General features: G+C 43.0%; 2 protein-coding genes and 1 pseudogene across 2 annotated transcripts; 1 reads left to right on the plus strand and 2 right to left on the minus strand.

The window, feature by feature from the left end:
- The first annotated feature begins 442 nt into the window (after positions 1-442).
- LOC121799599 (CASP-like protein 4B2) lies at positions 443-1,393 on the plus strand. The gene is made up of 2 exons (XM_042199004.1): positions 443-821; positions 1,072-1,393. Exons 1-2 carry the CDS (start codon positions 568-570, stop codon positions 1,220-1,222), a joined length of 405 nt encoding a protein of 134 aa, XP_042054938.1. The 5' UTR covers positions 443-567; the 3' UTR covers positions 1,223-1,393.
- Positions 1,394-1,575: 182 nt separating this feature from the next.
- Positions 1,576-4,117, minus strand: LOC121799598 (probable WRKY transcription factor 33). Its single transcript, XM_042199003.1, has 5 exons — positions 3,890-4,117; positions 3,689-3,811; positions 2,520-2,911; positions 2,046-2,201; positions 1,576-1,949 (listed from the first exon to the last, which is right to left on the minus strand). The coding sequence occupies exons 1-5, from the start codon at positions 4,064-4,066 to the stop codon at positions 1,694-1,696; spliced, it is 1,104 nt and encodes a 367-aa protein (XP_042054937.1). The 5' UTR covers positions 4,067-4,117; the 3' UTR covers positions 1,576-1,693.
- Positions 4,118-5,080: 963 nt separating this feature from the next.
- On the minus strand, positions 5,081-25,065 carry LOC121800895 (annotated as a pseudogene).
- Between the last annotated feature and the right edge of the window lie 247 nt (positions 25,066-25,312).

Raw genomic sequence — 25,312 nt, forward strand, 5'->3', positions numbered from 1 at the left:
GAAATTTTGAGAGCAAAAAGTGCTTGCAAAGTACTAATTTGACCACGAGACTTAGCGAGCCATTTTGCAAGCACCAGCCAATGTGCTCACAAATTTTTCAGCATGTGCTTGCAAGTTTTGCAATTAGCCAAATAGGAAGCACCCTTCTTGCTTGCAAAGTGCTTGCAAAATGACGTTTTGCGAGCATATATGCTTATTTGCAAGCACAAACAACGTTTTTTTATAGTATAAATAAATAAAACTTTTTTACTTTTCTACTTTTATTAAAAAATTAATAATGTGCTTATTATATTTTCTAAAACTCTCATTGTATATATGTATAGGCAGATAGACGTAATCAAATAATAGTTACTTACCAAATAAAATGTGAATAGGAGTACTAATTTTGCCAAAGTAAAGAAGAAAAAAGATGAAAAGATCTGAAGAAGCGTTGATCTAAAACATGCATCTCGCATGGCCACAAACTCCCATTTTGTCCGAAGCAATTATCGGATTGAGAGAGAGAGAAGAATATAAAATTATGAGAGTGAGACTCAGTATTGTTATGAATAACAACAACAATCGAAGATGGGAAACGAGCCCACACCCACACCCACACCAGAGAATGTCACTACACACCCGGCCCCGGCCGCCACTGATTTGGAGAGTGGCGGACTGTCCGTGGATGTGATCATGGAGAGGTGGAAGACCGAAGATCTTCTCCAAAAATGCTCGTTAGCCTCGCGTGTGTTCGGCTTCATCTTCTCTTTCTTGACCCTCATCATCATGGCCACCAACATTCATGGCGATTGGCGAGATTTTTACCATTACGAAGAATACAGGTCATTGTCCTTAAGATTTTAAAACATACTCCCTCTGTCCCATTTCACGTGACATATTTTTTTTTCGCACGTGTTTTGAAAAAATCACATAAATAATTAAAAGTAGATGAAAACTTAAGAGAGAGCTTTAACTATTTATTGTGATTTTTTCAAAACACGTGCCAAAAAAGAAACGTGTCACATGAAATGAGACCGAGGGAGTACTATTGTTTCGTTCCATTCTAAATTCTATCCAAAAATATTTCTGCAGGTATGTACTGGTGGTGGCAATTCTGTCGACCTCATATGCATCTTTCCAATCGTGGCGCCAAATTCACAAACTTGCAACAAATAAAAATCTATTCTCATGGCCGAATTCAGCTGCGATTGATTATGGCTGCGATCAGGTTTGTTCGGCTTAATTTGATTTTGTTTTAGTATTTTAGAGAGCTTAAACTAGAGGAGGGTTATTGCAGATTGGTGCATACTTGTTGATATCGGCAGCTTCTGCTGCAATACCTTTGACTAACAGAATGAGGCAAGGTTCAGACAATGTTTTCACTGACGCCTCCGCGGCTGCAATAAGCATGGCCTTTTTCGCCTTTCTCTGTTTCGTCATCTCCTCACTCATTTCTGGTTACAACCTCTGTCAACACTAAACATATGAATATCTTCATACTACATTTCTTTTAACTTCAATTACTCTCTTCTTTCTTCTTTTTCAATCAAAATATACTACGTGAGAATTGTTGTATTAATTAGTAAAAAAACTGAATTATAAAAAAGGATCAAGTTGTAGTTGAAATAAATGAAAAAATATGAGCTAAGGCTATTACAGAGCTAGGCTTACATGGTACATTTACAACGAAAATGGCGTGTGATTTGTCATTTGTTCAATCTAGAAACAAGTCAAAAAACGAGGGCTCGTCTTTGGTTACGGACATGGGATTGTTATAAGGTGCGGGTGCGGGAGGCCTCATTACTTGTGGTTGAGGCCTGCTAGTTGCATAGCAGTTGCTTCCACGCGCTGCAGGGACCTCGTGGTTGTGCTTCCCTTCGTATGTGGTGATCACGGCCCTCTTGTCGTGGAATGCGCGCTCCACGTGTTTCCTCACCGGACACCCATTGGAGGTGCACTTGTAGTAACTCCTGCAATAATACAATTGTAGGGATTTATGTAAGATTCTTTTAGTTTTTAATTTTAAACTGTATAGATAGATAGACACGTCTGCTTCGTTTTCATACCTAGGATTGGGGTTGCCCTTCACCACTTTCTGCCCATATTTCCTCCACCGGTAGCCGTCATCAAGAATGTCGATTTCACTAGTTGTCTGCACTACCACTCGTGGCTCTCGAACGGCTCTATTCCCACAACCACTGTCATTCTCATCGTCCACTTTCCTGACAAAAAAAAGTCATTTTTGTTAGTAAATGAAACAAATATTGTACACAACTGAAATCACGGTATAAGTTTAATAAAAAAAAGAAAAAAATGATATAGTACTCCCTCCGTCCCATTGAATATAACTCACTTTCCTCTTTGGATTGTCTCAACCAAGATGATCCATTACTAAAATTGGAAACACCATTTATCTCTACTTTATTCTCTATCTCTTACTTTACTATCTCCACTTAACACACAAAATAAAATTGCATAAAATCCCGTGTCGCCCAAGAAAGAGGTCATCTTCCTTGGGACGGGGGGGAGTATATGCTTACCATCTCTTGGCGTCGTTGATGGACGAGGCTTGCTCGAAGTCGTCGGAGACGGACGAGTTGTCGTTGTCGGTGGTGGTGCTCTCGGTGGCGACGTTGTTGTAGTTGTAGTTGTGGGTGGAGGATGATGACCTTCTGGTTGTGGGCTTGGCGTGGTTGTGGCTTCCTTTGTAAACAATCTCAGTGATGTATCCATCCAAATTCCTCTCCACTTTCTTCTTGGTGGGGCAGTTTGCAAAGGTGCACTTGTAATAACTACGAGGATTCTCGCTTCCCTTCACTTGTTTCTGTCCGTATTTTCTCCAGTTGTAGCCGTCATCGGATTTCCCCTGCTCTATCCTTGGAACTTGTTCAACTTTTGCAATTTCATCTTCTCTCTGCCTTTTCAATGAATCCTGTTCAACATTCAAATCTCTATAATTAATACTCCTTCCATCCCTAGAGAAATAAGGACATTTGAAACAAGAATTAATCGCATAATTTGTAAAATAAGAAAGATGAGAATTAAAACGAAACAAGAATTAATCGCATAATTTGTAAAATAAGAAAGATGAGAATTAAAATACTGTTAGTGGATAATGTGACTTATATTATTATTATTATTTAATGATGGATCCTAGTTGTATAAGTTGTAAATAAATTAATTTATATGAGTAATGTGTTTAAAAGAACTTTCCACAAATGGAAATGAGATATTTTAATGGGACCGATAGAAAAGAAAATTGTTATAGGACTGAGAGAGTACGAGAGTATTTCTTCAAATACTTCCTCCGTCCACAACTAATTGACACCCTTACACTACTTTTGGTGATAGATACACTACTTTTGGTAATAGATCCCGGTATCCCACATCCCACCAATTTTCACACATATATTTCATTATAAAATTAATATTTACTCCATCCTTTCAACACATGAATTTTTTTTTATGTATTATTGCTTTGGGAGTTAACCAGGACAGAATAAAGTAAGAAAAATAAAAAAATAGTGATGATGTCATTTTATTTTTAATAGGAAAATAAAAAAGAAAATATTTAATTTTTAATGGGATAGATGGAGTATATAAAAATTTCACTAACTTTTTAAATTAAAATCGGACCTAAGTCAAACGGACCCATCAGCCGAAGAGGGAGAGTAACTCGCAATTGAATAATTGTGTTTATGAATATTACCCTTGAAGCGATGATCGGTGCAGAGGAGGAATCGGAAAGTGCCGTTTGGGTTTGGGATTGGAAGGAGAAATCGGAAAACGGGGTTGCCTCGTCCTTGGCAAATAAGGCGGCGAAGGGGAAAGCCTACACAAATCAAACACCCCCTTAAATTAAATCAAATTAATTTATAGTATAACTGAATTTACATAGATAGAAACTTACATTAGATGATGATCCAAAAGGGGCAGGAGAGTCGAGAAAAAAAGAAGGGGAGAGAGGGGGAGGAGAGAGAGCAGCTGGGAATGAATAGTCTTTGTTTGATGTGAGCATGTCAGTGAAAGAAGAATTCATGTATTGGGATGTGGGACTGTAGTTAAAAGCTGTGTTTAAGGATGCCATAATTGATGGATATAAGGGTGTTTGTGTTGTTGGTTTGAATGGAAATTTGGAAGGTGAGAGAATATATATAAATAGGGAAGAAAAGTGCAAGGAGATATGGTTTCTGGGAAGGAGCTGAGAGGTTTGACTGTGGAAAATTGGGGGCTTGGTCAAACCTTGTGGGTTTGACTTTGACCGGCGGCTCAATGCTTGGGAAGATGCCACGTCGGATTGCTAAATTCGATGCTCTATCTTTTTCAAGTAATTCCCGTTCGTGTTTGATACTAATGTAAATTGGTGATCGCGCGCTCTAAATATGGAGTTAATATACTAAATCTCTGGCAGCTGACATTCGATTTATTAGATAAAATAGTATTCCTTCTGTCCCACTACAAGTGAGACGTTTCTTTTTGGCATTGTTTTGCGAATATGGTAATAAATAGTTAGTGTCGAGAGAAAGTAAAGTAATAGAGAAAATAATATAGAAGAGAGTCGTATATACATTAATCTCTTACTTACTTTACTTTCTCTTAATTCTAATTATTTATTATCATTTTTGCAAAATAACATAAGAGTTGGAACGCCTCACTTGTAGTGGGAGGGAGAAAGTCAATATATAATCTATAATTAAGTTGTGAGATTATTTTAGTCAAGGATGGTTAACTATGACTAATTATCCCATTATTATTATCCATTTTGTATGATAGAATCTCATGAACCAAACACACTACATATTTAATCCTGAGACATGATCTTGTTACCCGAACACCCCCTAAGTTATTAGAGAAAGAAAGATTTTCTAAAATAGAAATTTTTTAATTTTAAGTGACCGATCAGAATGAAAATAGTTTCTACAGTATTTTAATTGGACATGGATAGTATTTACTCCCTCCGAGTTTTAAAATAAAAGTTATATTTCACTTTTACCGTAAATGACAAGTAAGTCTCATATTTCACATGCTCATTTCACTCATATTTTATTATAAAACTAATATAAAAAAGTGGTTCACATATTCAATTAACTTTTGCATCCCACTATTCTTTACCTTCTACGCCGGTTGCAAGATCCCCAACGACCATCTTCTCAACCAGCTCCTCTGCTCTTCCCTGCAAACCAATCAACACATGATTTTATCTATGCTCTTCGATCGATAAATACAGCTTTTATCCAACAATTCATCTATCCAACCGTAAGCCCCTTCCACGTCACCATCAACAACAAAGCTACCAATCGATATCTCATACATATGCTGATCTAAACACGCGCACATCAGCTGCATTTCTCGGACCCGACTTAGCTCCCCTGCCCTTTAGAGTGCGCTTGAGATAGCCCTATACGTGTTCAAGTCGGGCACACAGCCTAACATCCCCATCGAACGAAACATTGATATCCCTTCCTCTACCTTTCCTTGCAAGCATAGACCATTTATATACACATTGTAAGTGTGTATATTTGGGACTAACCCTAACACAACCAATTCATCAAACACCTTATCCGCAACTGAAAACTCCTTGTTGCAGATCAACCAATCAAGCACTACATGGTACCGCATTACATTAGCCTCAATTTTATTCATCTTCATCTGTTTCACTAATCCTAATGCATCCATGCCTTTCCCCTTTTTCACCAAAACCCTAATTACATTCAAGAAATCATCGCTTTTGGGTTTAAACCCTAAACATTTGAGCTCATCAAAAAACCCCCCAAATTTCACCACCACCATCGCCGCCGACACCGTCATTCAGCTGCCGGCACATCGTCGCGAGCATCAAAGAACAAACCTTTTGATCCAAATCGAAACCTTCCTCCACCAATTGATTCAGTATCCCCAAGGCATCACTCGCCCTCCCAATCCCGCAAAGAGCCCTAATTAAGATCTCGAAAGTAGATTCCTCAATCCGAATATTCATCGATTGGCTCTTGACCAATATTGTAGGCACAATCTTCATCCCATTTTCGACCTTACAGAGAACTGAACGCAAAGCGTTCAACGTTTCTGATGGATCCGCGAATTTTTGATGTTAGCAAATGCTGGTAGAGAATGAAAATACAGACACAAAGAATTTACGTGGTTCGATTTACTGAAGTAAATCTACGTCCACGGGAAAAAGGGAGGGCAAGATTGTATTGCTTGATCTGTTTTCTACAGCTTACAAATACAAACTTGCTATTTGCTATATGGTGTTTTATCTCTAGAGAGCTTAACCTCCTCATATCAGATCTAAGTTCCATTTATATCTTGGACTAAGATCGTGGCTTGCATCACCACCCTAAGTCGTGGATGTCGTGTAGGTCATGGCCTAAGATCGTGGATGTAGCGTAGGTCATGGCCTACGATCGTGGCCTGAGTTGACACCACGTGGTAGTGGGTGTGTTGGACATCCTGTATGGGTCCACTAACTCCTTGTTCGGTCGAATACTGAGACCGAACTGCTTTGGTTGCCGATCTGAGAGTAGAGCTTGATGCCGACCTGAGAGCAGAGCTTGATTGGTTGGCTTTTACCGAGCTGTAGGCTGAGGCCGAACTCTTTGGTAATGCCGAACTCATACTCCTGCTTTGGTTGCCGATCTGAGAGTAGAGCTTGATGCCGACCTGAGAGCAGAGCTTGATAGGTTGGCTTTTACCGAGCTGTAGGCTGAGGCCGAACTCTTTGGTAATGCCGAACTCATACTCTTCCTTGGGCTTTGGGCTGATGGGCCGTCATTGCTGTTGGGCTTGTTTAGTACGCACCCCATCACTACCCCCCCCGAAAAGCGAAGTGAATCACTTCGGCGAAGCGAGTCACTTCGGCATTCTGGAATACGGGGGGAGGCTGAAGTCGGGGGACGTGCCCTGCGCGTGACTGCATTAAATGCGGCATTAAATGCGACAGTAAAATCCGGCCGTCGAATCCTGAAAAGGTGGGATATGAAACGGTGCGATGATTTGAAATCTTTTCCAAATCTGATAAATACCGCCTTTCTTCATCATTTGAACACCTTTGCTATTGGCTTCTTCTGCACTCTCTATCTTTTGCGTGAAAAATTTCCTTCCGCTTTCAAAAATTTCCTCAGGATTTCTTCAAACTTTCAAAGAGTAAGAACCATGTCTGCTTCTTCTTCGTCTGAGTCTGGTAGCGGTAGAAAAGGGGGTAAGGGGTCTTCTAGCCGGAAAGAATCCGGGGAGAAGACCGTAGAGTATTTTCACAGTATCTTGAGTAAGGATACTGTGATATCCCTTTACGAAAAATACTCTTTTCCTGGGGGGAAGGCGGTGGTTCCCGACGATGATCATAGGGCTAACGATCCGCCGGAGGGTTATGCCACCGTTTACGAAGCCTGCTTAGAATGCGGGCTTCGTTTCCCTCTTCCCCCACCTTTTGTAGAGTTTCTTGATTTTTTTCAACTCCCTTTAGGTCAGGTGACTCCGAATTCTTGGAGGCACTTGTCGGCTTTTGCTGCCGAACTCCGTAGGTTAGATAAGGATCTGTCTCTGCGGGCAATCCTTAATTTTTTCCAATTTAAAAGGAAGGGATCTTGGTTTTACTTGATCCCCTTACAGCCTTTTAGGGCATTCTGCAAAACCAAGTGGCCGAAATGGCAAAACCGCTTCTTTTTTTATAATAGGACAGCGGCTCCGGGCTTCCCCTGGAGAGGGCCGAAGTCCGTGATTCCTCACCCTCGGTTAGAACCATTGGCCGAGCTCGATGACGAGCTCAACAAGATTCCCATAGTTAGGAAACAATACACGGAGTCTGAGCTCGTCAAGGGCGACGTCGTGTTCGACATCTCGTCTTCGGACGAAGAGGCCGAGGGTGAGGATTTCTCTTTACCTTTATGTTCTACTGCTTTAACGAAGAAAACTAACCTTGCTTTCTTACTTTTTGGCAGTGTACATGCTGAACAAGGCTACCCGAAAATCTTCGGAGTCCAAGGAGCCGGAGAGGCCGAAAACCGCCAGCTCGGCGTCTGATGCCGAGAGGACTCCGAAAAGGCAAAAAACCTCTCCGGATCCGAAGAAGCCGGAGTCAACTTCGGCAAAGGGGAGGGGGAAGGCCCAGAAGCCCCCGAGAGCGCCAGAGAAAGACGTGGTCTTGGCGCCTCCTTCGGAACATATCTGTGAGCCGTTTTTATGGCCCACGGACTTCGCCGAGGTGAATTCTCTTCTTGATTTTCTGGCCTTGCTTTTTTTTTTCTGTATTTTTTGTGGTCCCTTTGTTGACTTTTTTCTTTATTCATTTTCAGAGGAACGATATGCTCTCCAAGCTCGTCGCCGTCGAACTCTCCAAAGCGTCCAATGACTATGCCGAGATGCAGAGGAAGTTGGCAGCTGCTTGTCATCGGGCCGAACAGGCTGAGGCTAACTTTGAGAAGGCCAGAGCTGCTAGGATTTCGGCCCAGGATGAAGCTCAGTTTGCCAAAAACCAGCTCGTCATCCAGCGAGAGCAGGCGAAGCGGAGCGATGCTGCTGCCGTGGTTGCCCAAGGGGAGGCTCTCCGTGTTTACACGGAGAAACTCTTTTTGAGCAGCCAGTTCTCGGCCTTTGTCGGTAGCCTGGTAAGGCTAATTGCCGATAAGGGCGAGCAGGGGGCCGACGTCGTGCTGCCTCTGTACAGCCGAGAGATAGCAGCTCGGCTTCAGAATCTGCCGCTCCTTGAGGAGCTCGCTTCATCTTCGGTCCTGCTTTCTGCAGACCGAGTCCGGAGTTGTCGAGCTGATCGGGACGAGAACCTGGAGGCTATCTTTGCCTCCGTGGGACCCGTTTCACCCGCTTCGACTTACAACGGAGAGGGTGAGGCCGAGCCGCTGGAGCGGGAGGCCGAAGTCGATCAGGCCGGGCATCCGGAGAAGGAGGCCGATCAGGAGGCGGAGGCGAGGCCGGCAGGAGGCGAGGCCGAGGCTGAGGTAGCCCAGGAGAAGGAAGCTGTACCAGACCGAGGAGCCGGAGACGAAGCAGGCGGAGTATGATTTCGTCTCCCTTCTCTTAGTCTAGTTTCTTCCTTGTAAAATGGCCTTGAAGCCCTAGTGTAAAAAATTTTCCTTGTGAATGAAAAATTCTCTACATTTGTCTTCGTATAGCTTTTCGTACTCGCCTTTATTCCTGTTGTATTTTACTATCTGCTCGGTATAGCTGCCGAACTAATATAGCTGCTTTGTACCCAAGGAGATGGAGATACTTCACTGGAAACGGCTGTACTCTTCGGCTTTGGACGAAGCTGAGAGAAGAGCTATAGCCGATCAGACGAAGAATGACGAGCTTCTGGCTCGTTTAGTGAAGCTGGAGGTCGATATCAAGGACTTAGAGTCCGATAAGAAAGATCTGGAGGCCGAGCTGAATACGGCCATTGCTGAGAGGACTGCGTATGAGGATTACATCCGTGTGCGCGGGGGAATGACCATATCAGAAGTTCAGGAACGAGTTGACGAACTGTGGGAGGAGTATAATGTACTCCGGAGGAACAATGCGCTGGAGAGCTCGGCTTGCCAACAAGTCGTGAAATCATTGCGGCGCTGGGCTTCTCGGTATGACATTGTTCTTGCCCGGCGTCCCTCAATTGAGAGATTCCTCCGGCATATCGCGCCAACAGATGCTCGCACTCCAGATCAAACCTCTGGTTCCCTTGTTCAAAATCCTACTCCCAGCCAACAACGAACTCCGGAACAGCCGGAAACGTCAAGACGAGAACGGGCTCAGGAGCAACCGGAATCGTCAAGACGGGGACGGACTGAAATTCGCCGAGGAGTTGTGACTATGAGCGAGCAAGATCAGCAGATGCTTATTGCAGAGACTCTTCATCGCCGAGGTGTTAGGACTTCTCGGGCTCGGGGAAGAGGCGTTGGGTCGAGGATAGCATCTCGTCGACCTGCTTATTCTTCATCTGCTCGGAACAACCGAACTCGGCTTCCAGAGGATTTTGCAGATAGGTGGCTTAACTTCAGCAACCCTGGACAGTAGAATAGTCCTTTGTAATAGCGTAACGCCATTTTGTAGGGTAGCGGAGTTGTATGCTGAACAAGATTTGATAAATGAAATTTTGTTTTCGCTTCTAACACTGTATTTACAGCTTAGCGAAAAAATTTCATCGTACTTGTCCTCGGTCTTATGAAGTAAATTTCTTTGACCGGACTTGGTCCTTGGTCTGATGAAATAAACATCTTTGACCGGACTCGTCTTTGGTCTGATGAAATAAACATCTTCGACCGGACTCGTCTTTGGTCTGATGAAATAAACATCTTTGACCGGACTTGGTTTGTGTTCTAATTTGGCGATTTTTGTCGCCGGGATCGAACTTTCCCTTGTCCTAATTCGGCGAGTTTTATCGCGTGGATCGGACTTTCCCAGTTAACCGAAGTGGTCTTATGCAGTAAACCTCTTTGACTAGACATGGTCGTCCCCGGTCTTATGAGGTAAACTTCTTTGACCGAACTTGGTCGTCCTAATTCGGCGAGGTTTATCGCGTGGATCGGACTTTCCCTAATTGCAGTTCGTTTCAGACGAAGTGCTTATTAAGCTGAATTGCGGTCTTGTATCCTCCTTGGAAGCTTGGACTCACAATCGTTGGCTTATTGCAGTTCGTTTCAGACGGACTGCTTGTTAAGCTGAATTGTGGTCTTATATCCTCCTTAGAAGCTTGGACTCACAATAGTCTTTAATAATCGATCTAAAAAGGGGATCAGTCTTTAAAGAACGATATACCTTGGTACCATTTGTAAGAGACGACAAGCACATAGAGACAAAACACATAGGGAAAAAATGAAAAAGACGAAGGAAAAAAACTTTAAACCTTTTTTTAAAACGACAAGTAAAAGGTACAAGTAAAAAACAAACAAATAAAAACACATACCCCTATGACCGAACTAGACACGAGACGGACTGACCGGACTTTGTCTCTTACAAGTGGAACTTCTTGAGGTTGGAGACGTGCCATGTTCGGGGTACTTGTTCTCCTGACATGTGAGTCAATTTATAAGACCCTTTGCCGAGGACTTCGGACACCCGATATGGACCCTCCCATGTGGGTTCGAGTTTGCCCAGCTTTTCTGCTCGGCTTACTTCGTTGTTTCTCAAGACGAGATCTCCCACTTGAAATTGAAGCTTTTTCACCCTTTGGTTATAATACCGGGCTACTTGCTCCTTATACTTGGCTGCTTTTATGCACGCCAATTCTCTTCTTTCTTCGGCGAGATCTAGTTCTGCTCTCAGTCCGTCGTCATTCATTTCTGAGGAGAAATTTAGGGTTCGGGGACTGGGTACGCCGATCTCCACCGGAATTACGGCTTCAGTGCCGTACACCAGGCTATACGGAGTTTCACCGTTGGAGGTTTTGGGTGTAGTTCGGTAGGACCATAGGACTTGAGGGAGATTTTCTACCCATTGTCCTTTGGCTTGTTCTAACCGAGCTTTTAACCCTTTCACCAGAATCCGGTTCGTTACTTCCGTTTGTCCGTTTGCTTGGGGATGGGAGACCGAAGTGAACCGCTGTTGAATGTTCAGCTCTTGGCACCAATTCTTGAACGTCTTGTCGGTGAACTGAGTCCCATTATCCGAGATGAGGATGTGGGGTATGCCAAATCGGCACACTATGTTCTTCCAGACGAAGTCCAATGCCTTTGAGCTCGTTATCGTAGCTAATGGTTCAGCCTCCACCCACTTCGTGAAGTAGTCCACGGCAACGATAAGGAATTTCATTTGCCGAGGAGCTTGAGGAAGTGGTCCCACTATGTCTATGCCCCATTGCATGAAAGGCCAAGGGCTTTGCATAGTGTATAGATCGGTCTGCGGCATCCTTGGGACATTTGCATGAATTTGGCACTTCGTACACTTCTTGACGAGCTGCACTGCCTCTTGTACCATGGTTGGCCAATAATATCCCCATCTCAGAACTTTTTTAGCTAAAGCTCTGGCTCCGATGTGGCTACCGCACGATCCTTCATGAACTTCTCTGAGGATGTAGTCCGTCTCTTCTGGTCCTACGCACCGCAATAACGGCTGGAGGTAAGACTTTCTAAAGAGGACTCCTTCATGAAGTTCGTACCGAAGAGCTCGGCACGTGATCTTCCGAGCTTCTCTCTTATCCTCGGGCAATTGTCCTTGATCCAGATACTGCAAGATCGGCGTCATCCAGTTCGGCGAGCTGGATACAGAATGTACCTCGGCTTCATCAATGCTTCGATGCATTAATTCTTCCGCCTTTGAGCTCGGATCTGAGGCCAACTTACTTAAGGTATCTGCTCGGCTATTTTCCGCTCTGGGAATGCGGATTATCCGAAAATAGGAGAAACTTCGGCTGATGCTTTGCGCTTTGTCCAAATACTTCTTCATTCTCTCGTCACGGGCTTCACTTGTACCCAACATGTGATTTACTATGACTTGTGAATCACAATGGACTTTGAGAGATTTGACGAGTAGACTTTGCGCTAACTGGAGTCCGGCCAGGAGGGCTTCGTACTCGGCTTCATTATTAGTAGTGGGGAATAGGAAACGAAGTGAGTAGGTTACCTCGTGTCCGTCGGGAGCGACAAGTAAAATACCAGCTCCACTTCCCATCTTGTTTGAAGCTCCATCTACGAATCCGCTCCAGCAGTCCGGCGGCTCTACTTCGGATTCCAAGGGCTGTGCTAGTTCGGCATTGGCAGAATTCTTCTGTTCGGCAATAATAGGAATTGCTTGATCGAACTTCGCTTCTGCAAGAAAATCTGCCAAGGCTTGTCCCTTGATGGCTTTCCGAGGTAGATATTCAATTGTGTGCTCTCCCAACTCTATAGCCCACTTGGCGATTCTGCCTGATGCTTCTGGCTTGGTCAAAACTTGCCGAAGAGGTAGATCGGTTAAGACGCATACCTTGTGAGCATAGAAGTATGGCCGCAGTCTCCTTGCTGCATTTACTAACGCCAGAGCAATTTTTTCCAGAGGTTGATACCTTGTTTCTGGACCTCTTAATGCTCGGCTTGTAAAGTAGATGGGAAACTGCTTTAGGCCTTCTTCTCGTACAAGCACCGCGCTGATGGTTTGATCCGATGCCGCTAAGTATAAGAATAGTACTTCGGCTTCGGCTGGAGCAGAGAGAATAGGAAGCTCGGCTAGATAACTTTTGAGCTCGTCAAAGGCCTTTTTCTGCTCGGCTCCCCACTCGAACTTTGGTGCCTTTTTCAACACCTTGAAGAACGGCAGTTGCTTTTCGGCTGCTTGGGAAAGGAATCGACTCAGTGCGGCTAGACATCCGGTTAGCCTTTGCACGTCATGTATGGACTTCGGCATTGCCATGTTCTGAACGACTTGAACTTTTGAGGGGTTTGCCTTGAGTCCGTCTTTTGAAACCCAACAACCCAGAAACTTTCCCGAATCTACCAAAAAGGTACACTTTTGGGGATTAAGTTTGAGGTTGGCTTTCTTGAGCACGTTGAGAGTGGACTTGAGGTTGTGCTCGTACTCCGAGGTGCTTTTGCTCTTGACGACTATATCGTCAACATATACTTCGACTTCCTTTCCAATCAGGTGCCGAAAAAGCTTGTCTACCATCCTTTGATAAGTGGCTCCGGCATTCTTTAAACCGAATGGCATCTTTTTATAAGCGAAAATGCCGAAATCAGTAATGAAGGCCGTTTTTGAAGCGTCAATCTCATCCATTAAAACCTGATGGTATCCTTTGTATAGATCAAGAAAACAAAAAATTTCAAAGCCTATCAGAGCTTCTACTTTTTTATCTATGTTCGGAAGGGGATAGCAATCTTTGGGACAGTGCTTATTTAGATCGGTGAAATCTATGCACATCCGCCATCCTCCTTCCTTTTTCTTGATCATGACAGGATTGGCCACCCACGAAGGATACTTCACTTCGAATAACACATCCGCCTTCAATAATTGACGGACTTCGTCATGGATGACTTGACTTCGTTCTGCCGCAAAGAGTCTTTGCTTCTGTTTTATCGGCCGGACCGAAGGATCAATATTTAAACGATGAGTGATTACCTCGGGGGGCACTCCGGTCATGTCCAACGGAGACCATGCAAAGACGTCTTTGTACTCCTTGAGGAGCTGGATGGTTTTTTCCCGAAGTAGAGGCGTTCCCGCGAAGCCGATCTTAACCGTTCTGGATGGATCGTCTTCGTACAGCTGAACTGTCATCGAGTTCGGCTCCGGTATGACTTCGGTCATCGCCTCTGACTCCGGCTGCTGTGATTGCTATGCTTGGTGGTGCCGATCTGACTGCTCGGCACTTCTAAGCGCAATTTGCAGGCATTCCTTTGCTCTTTTTTGGTCACCTCGGATGACCGCTATCCCTCCTTTAGTAGGGATCTTGATGGTGAGGTGATAGGTGGAGCAAACGGCCCGAACTGTGTTGAGCCAGTCTCTTCCCAGGATGACGTTGTACGGGGACCGAGCTTTTACCACGAAAAACTCAATCATCGTACTGGAGCTAGTAGGCGCTTTCCCCACCGTGATCGGAAGGCTGATAATACCTTCAGGGCGGGTGTCCTCCTGGGCGAAGCTCTTCAGGGGAAGCGGAGCCGGGCTGAGCCGAGCTGGGTCCACTTCTAGTTTGTCGAAGCACTCTTTAAAAAGAATGCTGACTGACGCTCCTGTATCCACAAACACCCTGTGGATCAGTTTGTTTGCCACTCCGGCTTGGATGACAATGGCGTCTTGGTGAGGAGAGATGGCCGGGACGGGATCAGCATCCGAGAACGTAATCACTTCGTCCTGCTTCAGCCTTTTATGCGTTGGCTCCTCTCGATTGGAGCCCCTGCGCTCTGACTTCAGGGACGACTTGGTCTTCCCGGCAGGGAGAGCGTCAATAGTCAGGATTACTCCATCATATTGCGGCTCGTCATCGTCTTCGGGATCCGGCTGCCTTTTCGGATCCTGAGGAGCGCAGTTCGCACCTCTCTGCTTCTTATTCTTCTTTGACTGCTTGCTTTGGTATTTTTTCAATGTCCCTGCCCTCACAAGAACATCGATACCTGCAGCCAAGTTTCTGCACTCCTCGGTATCGTGACCGTGGTCTTGATGGTAGGAGCAGTAGTTATCCTGGGGTCGGCGCGCGGCAGATTTCGTCATCCGCTTTGGCTTTTCGAACAGGTCGGAGTGTAGTTCGAAAATTTCCGCTCTCGGCTTGTTCAGCGGTACGAACTGAGCGGGCGGCTTCTCGGGATTGAGACGGGGTCCCAATCTGTCTTGCACCGGAGTCCTTTGAATCCTTTCAAAAGGAGTTCGGCGAGGATGTCCCTGATCGCCAAAAGGAGTTCGGCGAGGATGTCCCTGATCGCTATGATCGGGCTTCCTCCTGTCTCCTCGGGACGATGAGCTGTCTAACGACCGTTTGCGACGGTCTGCCTCATCGGCCCGGGAGTACTGGTCCGCAATGTCCCACATTTCCTGAGCTGTCTGCGGACCGCACTCAACGAGCTTCCTGTAGAGAGCTCCGGGCAGGATTCCATTTTGGAATGCCGAGATGACAAGCAGATCGTTGAGATCGTCTACTTGCAGGCATTCCTTGTGGAATCTTGTCATAAAGTCGCTGATTTTTTCGTCGCGACCTTGACGAATGGAAAGCAGCTGAGCCGAAGTGATTCGGGCTTCCGCTTTCTGAAAGAACCTCCTGTGGAAGGCATCCATTAGATCTCGGTAAGATCTGATGCTGCCCTGGGGGAGGCTATCGAACCACCTTCTCGCGTTCCCGATGAGCAGCTCGGGAAACAGCTTGCACATGTGGACCTCGTTGAGACCCTGGTTCGCCATGTTATACTGATAGCGCCCCAAGAAATCGTGAGGGTCCACGAGCCCGTCGTAAGTCATCGACGGAGTTCGGTAGTTCTGCGGTAGGGGAGTTCGGGTGATGTCGTCCGAGAACGGAGTCTTCAGTGCTCCGTACACGGCGAATCCGATATCTCGTCGGTATGGAGGAGATTGAGTTCTCCTGTGATTCCGGTACCGAGGAAGAGCAGGAATATGTCGGGGTTGAGGATTCTTCTTCCTGGAAGACACGGCACTACTGCGGTAGTGACTTTCATGTCTGGATGAGGAAGGAGAATCCTCCGCTTTCGTCTTCGGCTCTTGGCTCTTTTGCAGGAAGGCTAAGAACTCATCCTGCTTCTCAGCCAAGAACAGCTTGACAGCCTCATTCAAATCAGGCTGCTGGGAAGACTCAGTGGGACGATTTTTGGAGCGGCCTGTTCCTTCGCCATGAGAACTGGTGGTGGATTTATCCCTAGGCTGTTTTCCAGACCTATGGGATGGATTGGCTTCCTCCTGGTTCTCACGGGCAGGAATACGGGTACTCTGCGATCTGGTATGCATTTTTTGGGTGGAAAAAAATGGATCAAAAATTCGCTTTATCACAAATTTTGTTCTCTGCTTCCCACAGACGGCGCCAGTGATGGATCCGCGAATTTTTGATGTTAGCAAATGCTGGTAGAGAATGAAAATACAGACACAAAGAATTTACGTGGTTCGATTTACTGAAGTAAATCTACGTCCACGGGAAAAAGGGAGGGCAAGATTGTATTGCTTGATCTGTTTTCTACAGCTTACAAATACAAACTTGCTATTTGCTATATGGTGTTTTATCTCTAGAGAGCTTAACCTCCTCATATCAGATCTAAGTTCCATTTATATCTTGGACTAAGATCGTGGCTTGCATCACCACCCTAAGTCGTGGATGTCGTGTAGGTCATGGCCTAAGATCGTGGATGTAGCGTAGGTCATGGCCTACGATCGTGGCCTGAGTTGACACCACGTGGTAGTGGGTGTGTTGGACATCCTGTATGGGTCCACTAACTCCTTGTTCGGTCGAATACTGAGACCGAACTGCTTTGGTTGCCGATCTGAGAGTAGAGCTTGATGCCGACCTGAGAGCAGAGCTTGATTGGTTGGCTTTTACCGAGCTGTAGGCTGAGGCCGAACTCTTTGGTAATGCCGAACTCATACTCCTGCTTTGGTTGCCGATCTGAGAGTAGAGCTTGATGCCGACCTGAGAGCAGAGCTTGATAGGTTGGCTTTTACCGAGCTGTAGGCTGAGGCCGAACTCTTTGGTAATGCCGAACTCATACTCTTCCTTGGGCTTTGGGCTGATGGGCCGTCATTGCTGTTGGGCTTGTTTAGTACGCACCCCATCAGTTTCCACTGACGGCTCACACCTAAACCTTGGAGTCGCCAAGAAAAGCTCAACAGCATCATCGAACATGTCGTTTTCACCGTAAATCTGATTAGATCGACGAAGACGCAAGCGGGCGTCTCGAAGTTTTCGACTTTCTCAATGTGGCTCTAAATTTGTAGGATTTGGTGCTGGCAATTTGAAGGGCGGCTCTGAATCAAAATTTTGAAGAGGATATGATAAGACTGCGGAGACGGTTGGACTTCGTAAGCAACACAAGCGTCGATTAGGTCGCGAGATCGAACATCAATTCGGCGCTCGGGCGCGGCCAGGGGTTGGCGACCTTCGCGGATCTGCAGACTTGGGCGACTGCCGAGACATAAACTTTGTCTTCACAGTGGGGAGTTCAACGGCAGCACGATCAACATAATTGGTTGTAATCCCGTTGGAAATCCGGAGAGGGATCTGGTGATGGCAACACTTGGTTTTTGGTGAATGTTTTTTCTCCATCGGTCGAATTCCTCAATTTAATGAAAGGGAAGGAGGGGTGTGTGGTGGGGTGGATTTTATGTTTGTGTAATTTTTCAAGAATATAGACTTGGAAGATGAAACTAGAAGAGGGATGTGGTGAATCGTAAATAATTTTTCTTCTAATTTTTCATCCCCAATGATGAAATTTGATTGATCAGAATAAGATTTGGGTTTTGTTATACACTTGTCACTGGCTCATATTTTAGTCTTTGATGTTTTGATTTTATGCTTTCTTCCAAATCTACAGAATTATTAGGTGATATGAGTAGTTCATACTATTAACTGATAGTGAAGATTGGGCATGAAATTGGATATTCAACTTCCAAAAGCAGACTACCTATATCGGTTGCTTCATCACTCATGATATAAGTGACTAGTAATAACTGAATTATTGCTGATGATCATTAAAGAAATCTTATTTTATAAGTTTCTGATCAAATAAAGTAGCATCTCAATTTAGTACTCCGTTCGTTAGCTTTGAAGTTCTTGTAAAATACTGCTAATTATTTCAACTATCCATTCTTTATTATGTGTCTTTTGTACATAATTATCTATTTCAGTTCAATTATTATACATGTTTTGTCCATAAAAATAACACAAAATAAATGACCAATCTCATAAAACCAAATTTAATGCATCGAGAAGATGAAAACAAATGATTACTCTCGTAAAAAAACTAGATGTACTCTCATAATATCTTAGCAGCAATACAGAAACAACATAAAAATAATTTCACTAAAAAACTATGGAGATCAGTCATTTTCGTATGCAAAATCATTGCCGTCGTAACCATCATATGCGACTAATCTGAAATTTGAAGATAAGAGTGAAAATAGTAAAGTTAAATTGATTGATTACTAAAACAACCATAAAATATAAATGATAAAATTCAATAATTATTCACGTACTAGTCATGCAATTTTGGGCAATTACGTTTGTTACGTGATACTCCACTTAGCCCACATCCATAACAAGCTCTAGCCTTTAAAGTTGACTTCTCTGTTGAAGATAGCATTCTCTTACCGCATCCCTTTGTTCTTATATTAGAAAGATCGCCAATATTGATGCAAATTTCATTCCAATTTCTGGCTTTCGATCATTCGCAGTTTAAGGAATATGCAATTCATCATTCATATTTTCACTCCTTAGACTAAAAAAATTAATTTAAAAAACATTAATATAGACAAAAAAATAAGTAGCGAACAATACTAGAACCTAATATTTAAGTAGCGAAAATTCTGATGGAGGAAACGTGTGAAGGGTTGCAGAATATATAATATTTAAGGAAATAGGTGGAATAGATTTGTACAAGTAGAAAGAGAAATAAAAAAGGAAAATAAATCTAAGCCTAAAATATTGAATGAATTAAAATATATAATGCATAGGGTGGAGATTAGAATTCAAAACAGAAAGAACTAAAATATCAGACTCTCTCCTACGTGGATCATAGTCGCTCACAGCCGCCACATAAGTTGTGCAGCAGAACAGTACTCCTTAAATTAAATTAAATAATATAATATAAGATTTATTAATTAATATAACTAAATATGAAATCTATCCAAAAACAATAATTAATAACTAAATATGAAATCTATCCAAAAACAATTTTTGAAGGCAAATAGTTGGACAAACAATGGTCCAATAAAATGCTAGCTTTTTTTTAATCTTCACATTGCTTTGAATTCTTATTTTCTATATATTTATTATATTTTGAATTCATTACTTGAAACTCTTATGTCCCGTACATAGCATTTGTGTTAATACTAGTTTGGGAAATGCGTTGGTTTCAAAGTTGAATACAACAAACTTCTAAGAGAGATGAAATGAGATGCTATCTCCTTCCCACTCAAGATATTGAGCATCAGGGGATTTTATGAGAAATTATTAGGTAGTGTAAGTAAAGAGAAAGATATTGAGTATTATGGGATTTTATGAGAAATTATTAGGTAGTGTAAGTAAATAGAAAATAAATATTTGAATATTTTAATAAGGAGATAGGAAACAGAATTTAATTTTAAATATAGAAAATAGATATCTTGAGTGAGACAAACTAAAATTGAATGACGGAGTGGGATGGAAGAAGTAATTCTCAACACATGAGAAGAATCTCATCAAATTTGGTTTGTTGGATTGTTGCGGACCTTCTTATTTAGCATTTAGGCAAAGTCATGGATTCCAAAGAATCCTTGTAATTTGATTGAATTATTTAAAATCTTGGTTCTCTTTGTTTCAGCACAGAGATTAAGAATAATGTGTTAAGTGTGGTAGATACAGTAAGAAATACTAAAGTAAGAGAGATGAAGAGAGAGAGTTACTTTTTGCCAAAAATAAAAATGACTCATATATGTCTTGGAACTTTCCAAAATAGAAAATGACTCAATTAACATGGAAATGAGAGAGTATTAGTTTTTATATAGTTATAATCGTGGGTCATAGTGGTATAAGTTGTAAATATATTGATGTATATGGGTGATGAGGCTCGTTTCGTGCATTTGTTTCGTGATAAAATAAACCCAATTCTATGATACTAATGTGCAAATGTGAGTCAGGTGTGTATGAAAGTCCGCCATATTCAAGAAATGAACTGATCAGTTGGGCGGACGAACGGAGGAAGGAAAAGGAGACGCTTTGCTGCGCGAACTGATCAAGTCAGGATCAAATGGAGCCAGCCGAAGTCCCGCATAGAAGATGGAGCTAAAAACCCCCACCAAAAGCCAAGGTCAGGAATGACAATTCGAGAGGACGGTACCCTAAGGATAAGAGCCCTACGCCTCTCTATAAATAGGAATCTAAGCCCGAGTAGGAGGAGGAGGCATATTGACACAGAGACACACTCCTTAGAATTCAACTCTCTTCTAGGGCTGAAATGGTAGCTCAATCTACTCCAAATTCCTAAATTCTGTCGCATACACACTTAGTTCTTAGTTTAGTTTAGTTTAGCAGCGCGGTGGTGTTGGTTTTATCATTTCCATCTATTGGTTCTATAATTCCGTTTCGAGAAGGGGTGATTGAAGTGTTGTCTTTGGGTGTGACTGTTGTGTTTCTTTTTATGGTGAATTCTTAGGTCCAGAGGATTCGCTAGAGCACAGGGTCTGAGAAACCTCCTACTCTATTGTCACAGCAACCCCCTACTTCAAAACCTCAACCCTCTACACTATTGGCTAGTATAGGGAAATCGGGATCGAATCCACGAGGATGGAAGGGTTAGAATGCATTGAGAGGACTTTTGGATGGTTCGGCTGCTGCCACACAACATGAGGGCTGAGTTTTAACTACTAGGTCTGAGAAATTAAATCTATTATATTCTAACTACCAGATCTGTAGAATTGAAAGTACGTATAACATAACATGATTCTGAACAGAATTCAACTTAGAATATTCACCAAACTTCCTGGGTCAAGTAAAAGAGTTTCCTAAAGTAGTCAGACACAAAACACGTAAAAGTAAGCGACAAAAACAGATTTATCTAACTAGCTACTGACAGAAAGCTGCGATTAACAAACTAAAGCAAACTCAACTATAACTACTGATCGACTTCATCTTCTTCAACAAGCAAACACGAAATGAACAAAACAGAGCATGAAACAGAGCATACTTCAAATCAAACAACGAACACTAAGATTAAACTAAGAACTATCAGATTTAATCTACTGGACCAAGTAATCAGCAATATCAAAGGTTCCCATGCAGATCCAAACTTACGTACACAGATTCAAATAATTAAAAGAAATCTAAGCTAGATCTATCAGATTCATCACCAACTAGATCAAATCCACAACTTCCATCACCATTTCAACTCCGATTCAATTTATCCACTCCGATCTCAACGATCTCAACTCCGATCAACAATTCAATTGCGAAAAGAATCCAACTCAGCAAAACAGAACAGTAAACAACAGAATCAGACGAAAACAGAAAACGAAGCTAGATTAACCATAAACTGCAAATTAAGTCACAAAACAGTCGCCCAATTTCTGGCAAGGAAATCAGTGAGATAGAGTACGTGCGAAAAGTAAATTGTTTCTTCACTCTTTATCGGAGCGGTGTTACACTTCTAAACTGAACAAAGCACCACATTAAACTACCCCAGATCTCCCATGGAGCCAAGTGCGTGAACTAAGTGAGTGAATTTTTTAGAGTAAGTCGGAATACCCAAGGAAATTTTCTAACTAAGTGCTCCCTTCTTTCTTTAGCTTCCTTGTATTTATAGGCGTAGCTCAAATCCCTAGGGCAACAGACTTCGTGGATTGACAATTGTTCCCTTACGGATTTTGCTCTTTTTTCTTTACTTTTCCTCTTCTATTTCTCTACCTTGGTGATTGCTCTTCCTTCCTGGGTGGCAGATTTTTCACGCACCTGGACTTATAAATGTGTGTTAGCACTGTAGAAAACACAGAATTTATATCTAAAATAGGTGCACGAAACGAGCCTTATCTAACTGCTCACACTTAAACCATACTTGTCCTCAAGTATGAAAGACAAGAAAGAAAGAAAAAAAAGGTAAGTTTCGATGCATCCTCCCCTTTCAACCGTCCTAAAACGTAAACTTCTAGACCTAGGAAAAAAAAGAAACACACAGAAATCACAAAGGAAAAGAAAACACATAAGTGCATAAACTGGTATTTTTTTCTAGCAGTCATCCCCACAAGTTTAAGGTCAATCCGAGCATTTATAGCCTCAGATTCTTCCCCCTCCTTTCTTCTATCTAGTCAAGCTGTCAGTTCGTCAAGATAGCCTAAAATTTTACCTTCTGTTAGATTCACACGATCACTCGTTCCTCGCCAGGGACATAAGGATCATTCGCTTTTCATTTTTGCCATACCATTGATGCCTTAAGTTTGATGCCACAAAGTAGTTCCTTAAGGTCTTTCATTGGGTTATAATTGGGCTACGGAGTTACAGTGTATATCGGTGAGAATCCTAAGGTCCTAAGTTCGAGAAGTACAGGTAAAACATGATACAGACATGTGAACTCAGTGGCAAAACTTGGTAACAACTGTTCCTGCCCATTTTTTGCATTTCTATTTTTTTCTTTTTCCCGGGCCTGATAACATGTATACATTTTTTTCTGCCCACATTCCAACTATTTTTCTCGGGTCAAGTTACAACTTTCCTTGCCCGTTTATTATTTCTAACTTTTTCTCATTTTTCCCTTGTTTCTCAATCTATCTTCTACCCCTACCATCGAGCTACTCCATCCCTGCCCCTTTGTTCACATGGCATGAAGGCTAAAGGTTCCAACAAATGTCAGTTTAGTATAGGCCCAAAGAGTTCACTAAGGGGTGCCTTTCCAATGAGGCAGGTTCAACAAGTTCGAAAGAATTAAGCTCAAAATAGTTATCCCTATTGCCTTTAGTCCTTACTATCTGTGTCATTTTTCCTTTATCATCAATGGCAGTCATGCTTAATTTTTAAGTGTTTAGTAGAAAGTGTTCTACTCTAGGCTTATAACTCACCTTTAAGAGGGCTTCACAGTAAGCTTAAAATTTAGGCAATTTCTATCGTTCTTACTTCATCCATTTGACTTTGATTTATTAAGGAAAAAGGGATTCACAAATTAGCATGTATTCTCACTTCAATTACTCTCCCTAAGGGGTTTTTGCTATTTATTATACCAGTTATGCAAACACAGAACCTAAAAAAAACTTCTACTAACTCTTAGACCTAACAGAATATGTACAAGACACTAACTGCACTAACTGCTTCCCCCCTCCCACTTCATTTATGCTTGTCCCCAAGCAATCCTTATGAAGTGGAAAGCAGGACTGTTAGTGGCGACATAAACACAAAAAACACAAAGCACAAACTCCTCACACTTAGACCAAGCATTGGGCTAAGTGTAAGAAGGCAAAACTCAACAAAACATGTACAAAACAATCTTCTCACACTTAGGCCAAGCCATGGGCTAAGTGTGAGCAGATACACAAGAACATAGAAAACAACACATACTAAGCACACAAACTTCTCCCACTTAGGCCAAGCCATGGCCTAAGTGGAAGAAAGCATAAAACAACAACTTAGCATGCATACTAAAAAGAAAACTAGACTAAAACCAAAATGAAAATGGAAATTAAAATTACTTGGTTACTCGGGGGTGTCGGATCAATTCTGTCCCTGGCCCCTGCGGGGACCAGGCTTCTGTGCTACTCCTCTTGGGGGTGGTGGTGTTGCATCCTTCCTGGCCTTGGGCTGGCTTGGCCTCGGGATTTCTCTCCTCGCAAGAACAGTGGTGGTGGTATCTTCATCTTCTTTCCGTCGCTTGGTTGATGTGTCGGCTGATTCGTTGGTAGTGGACGGGGCGGGCTCCTTTCTCTTATTCACTGGCATAGTCACTGGGGCAGTCGAGGTGGATTTCTGGGGAGTAGTTCCTAGGGAAGAGCCTTGGTGGGGTTGAGGTGTCCTCTGTTCCAGGAAGTTGACCATTTTCATCATCAAGGTCAGAGCTTCGGTCATTCTATTGGTGTGCACCCCTAGTGGCTCCTTTAGCCCTAGAACCGTGGAGGTCAACACTGATAACTCAGTTTTGATATCCTTTATGTCGACCCTCACTCCTTCCAGTTCCTTCTTCCATTCCAAAGTGGCCGTCTCCGTCGAAAGCTGAAGTCTACGTCATTCTGCAGGAGGCGGGTAAGTGGTTGTGCATGTTTTGCAAAGTCCTTGATAAACCTTCGGTAGAATCCAGCATGGCCTAAAAATCCCCTAATCTGCTTCCGATTTGTAGGGTACGGAAGCCTTGAGATTACATCTACCTTCGCCTTATCTACTTGAATACCCTTTTCTGAGACAACGTGTCCCGGAATAATTCCCTCTTGTACCATAAAGTGGCACTTTTCAAAATTCAGCACCAGATTTTTCTATCTGCATCTTTGTAGTACTAGATCCAAGCTGGCGAGGCAGGCCTCGAAAGAATTCCCGTAGACTGTGAAGTCATCCATAAAAATCTCGATACATTCCTCCAATAAGTCTGAGAAAATACTCATCAAGCACCTATGAAAAGTGCCTGGCGCATTACACAATCCAAAGGGCATCCTTCTATATGCGTACGTCCCAAATGGGCATGTGAAGGTCGTCTTTTCTTGATCTTCTGGATTAATGTAAATCTGAAAGTATCCATTATATCCGTCCAGAAAACAGAAAAACTTCTTGCCTGCCAATCTTTCCAACATTTGATCTATGAATGGCAACGGAAAATGGTCTTTCCACGTGGCCTCATTCAATTTCCGGTAATCTATTCACATCCGCCAACCGGTTACTAATCTTTTAGGTACCAACTCAATTTTCTCATTTGTCACCACTTGGATTCCCGACTTCTTTGGTACCATATGGACTGGGTTTACCCATTTACTGTCGGGAATGGAGTATATGATCCCCAATGACAGCAGCTTGAGCACTTCCTTAAGGACTTCTTCTCTCATATTCGGGTTCAACTTCCTCTGCGGGTCTCAGTGGGGTTTCGCTCCTTCCTCTAAGCGAATATGATGCATGCAAAGGTCAGGACTAATTCCCACCAGGTCTGACAGAGTCCAACCTATGGCTGTCTTATTCCTTCTGAGCACTTCTAGTAGTTCGTCTTCTTGCTCCCTGGTTAGATTGCTGTTGACGATCACGGAGAACATTTCATTCTCTTCTAAATAGGCATATCTGAGGCCTGGGGGTAATGTC

Source organism: Salvia splendens, chromosome 4 (assembly GCF_004379255.2).
Source record: "Salvia splendens isolate huo1 chromosome 4, SspV2, whole genome shotgun sequence".
In the NCBI taxonomy this organism is placed as follows: Eukaryota; Viridiplantae; Streptophyta; class Magnoliopsida; order Lamiales; family Lamiaceae; genus Salvia; species Salvia splendens.

Excerpts from the sequence above, each read along its gene's own strand:
- LOC121799599 (XM_042199004.1), top strand. The coding sequence starts at position 568 with ATGGGAAACGAGCCCACACCCACACCCACACCAGAGAATGTCACTACA. Across the intron at positions 822-1,071 it reads TACCATTACGAAGAATACAG|GTATGTACTGGTGGTGGCAA; the intron begins GTCATTGTCCTT and ends ATATTTCTGCAG.
- LOC121799598 (XM_042199003.1), bottom strand. The coding sequence starts at position 4,066 with ATGGCATCCTTAAACACAGCTTTTAACTACAGTCCCACATCCCAATAC. Across the intron at positions 2,912-3,688 it reads CACCGATCATCGCTTCAAGG|GATTCATTGAAAAGGCAGAG; the intron begins GTAATATTCATA and ends AATGTTGAACAG. Across the intron at positions 1,950-2,045 it reads AAGGGCAACCCCAATCCTAG|GAGTTACTACAAGTGCACCT; the intron begins GTATGAAAACGA and ends GTATTATTGCAG.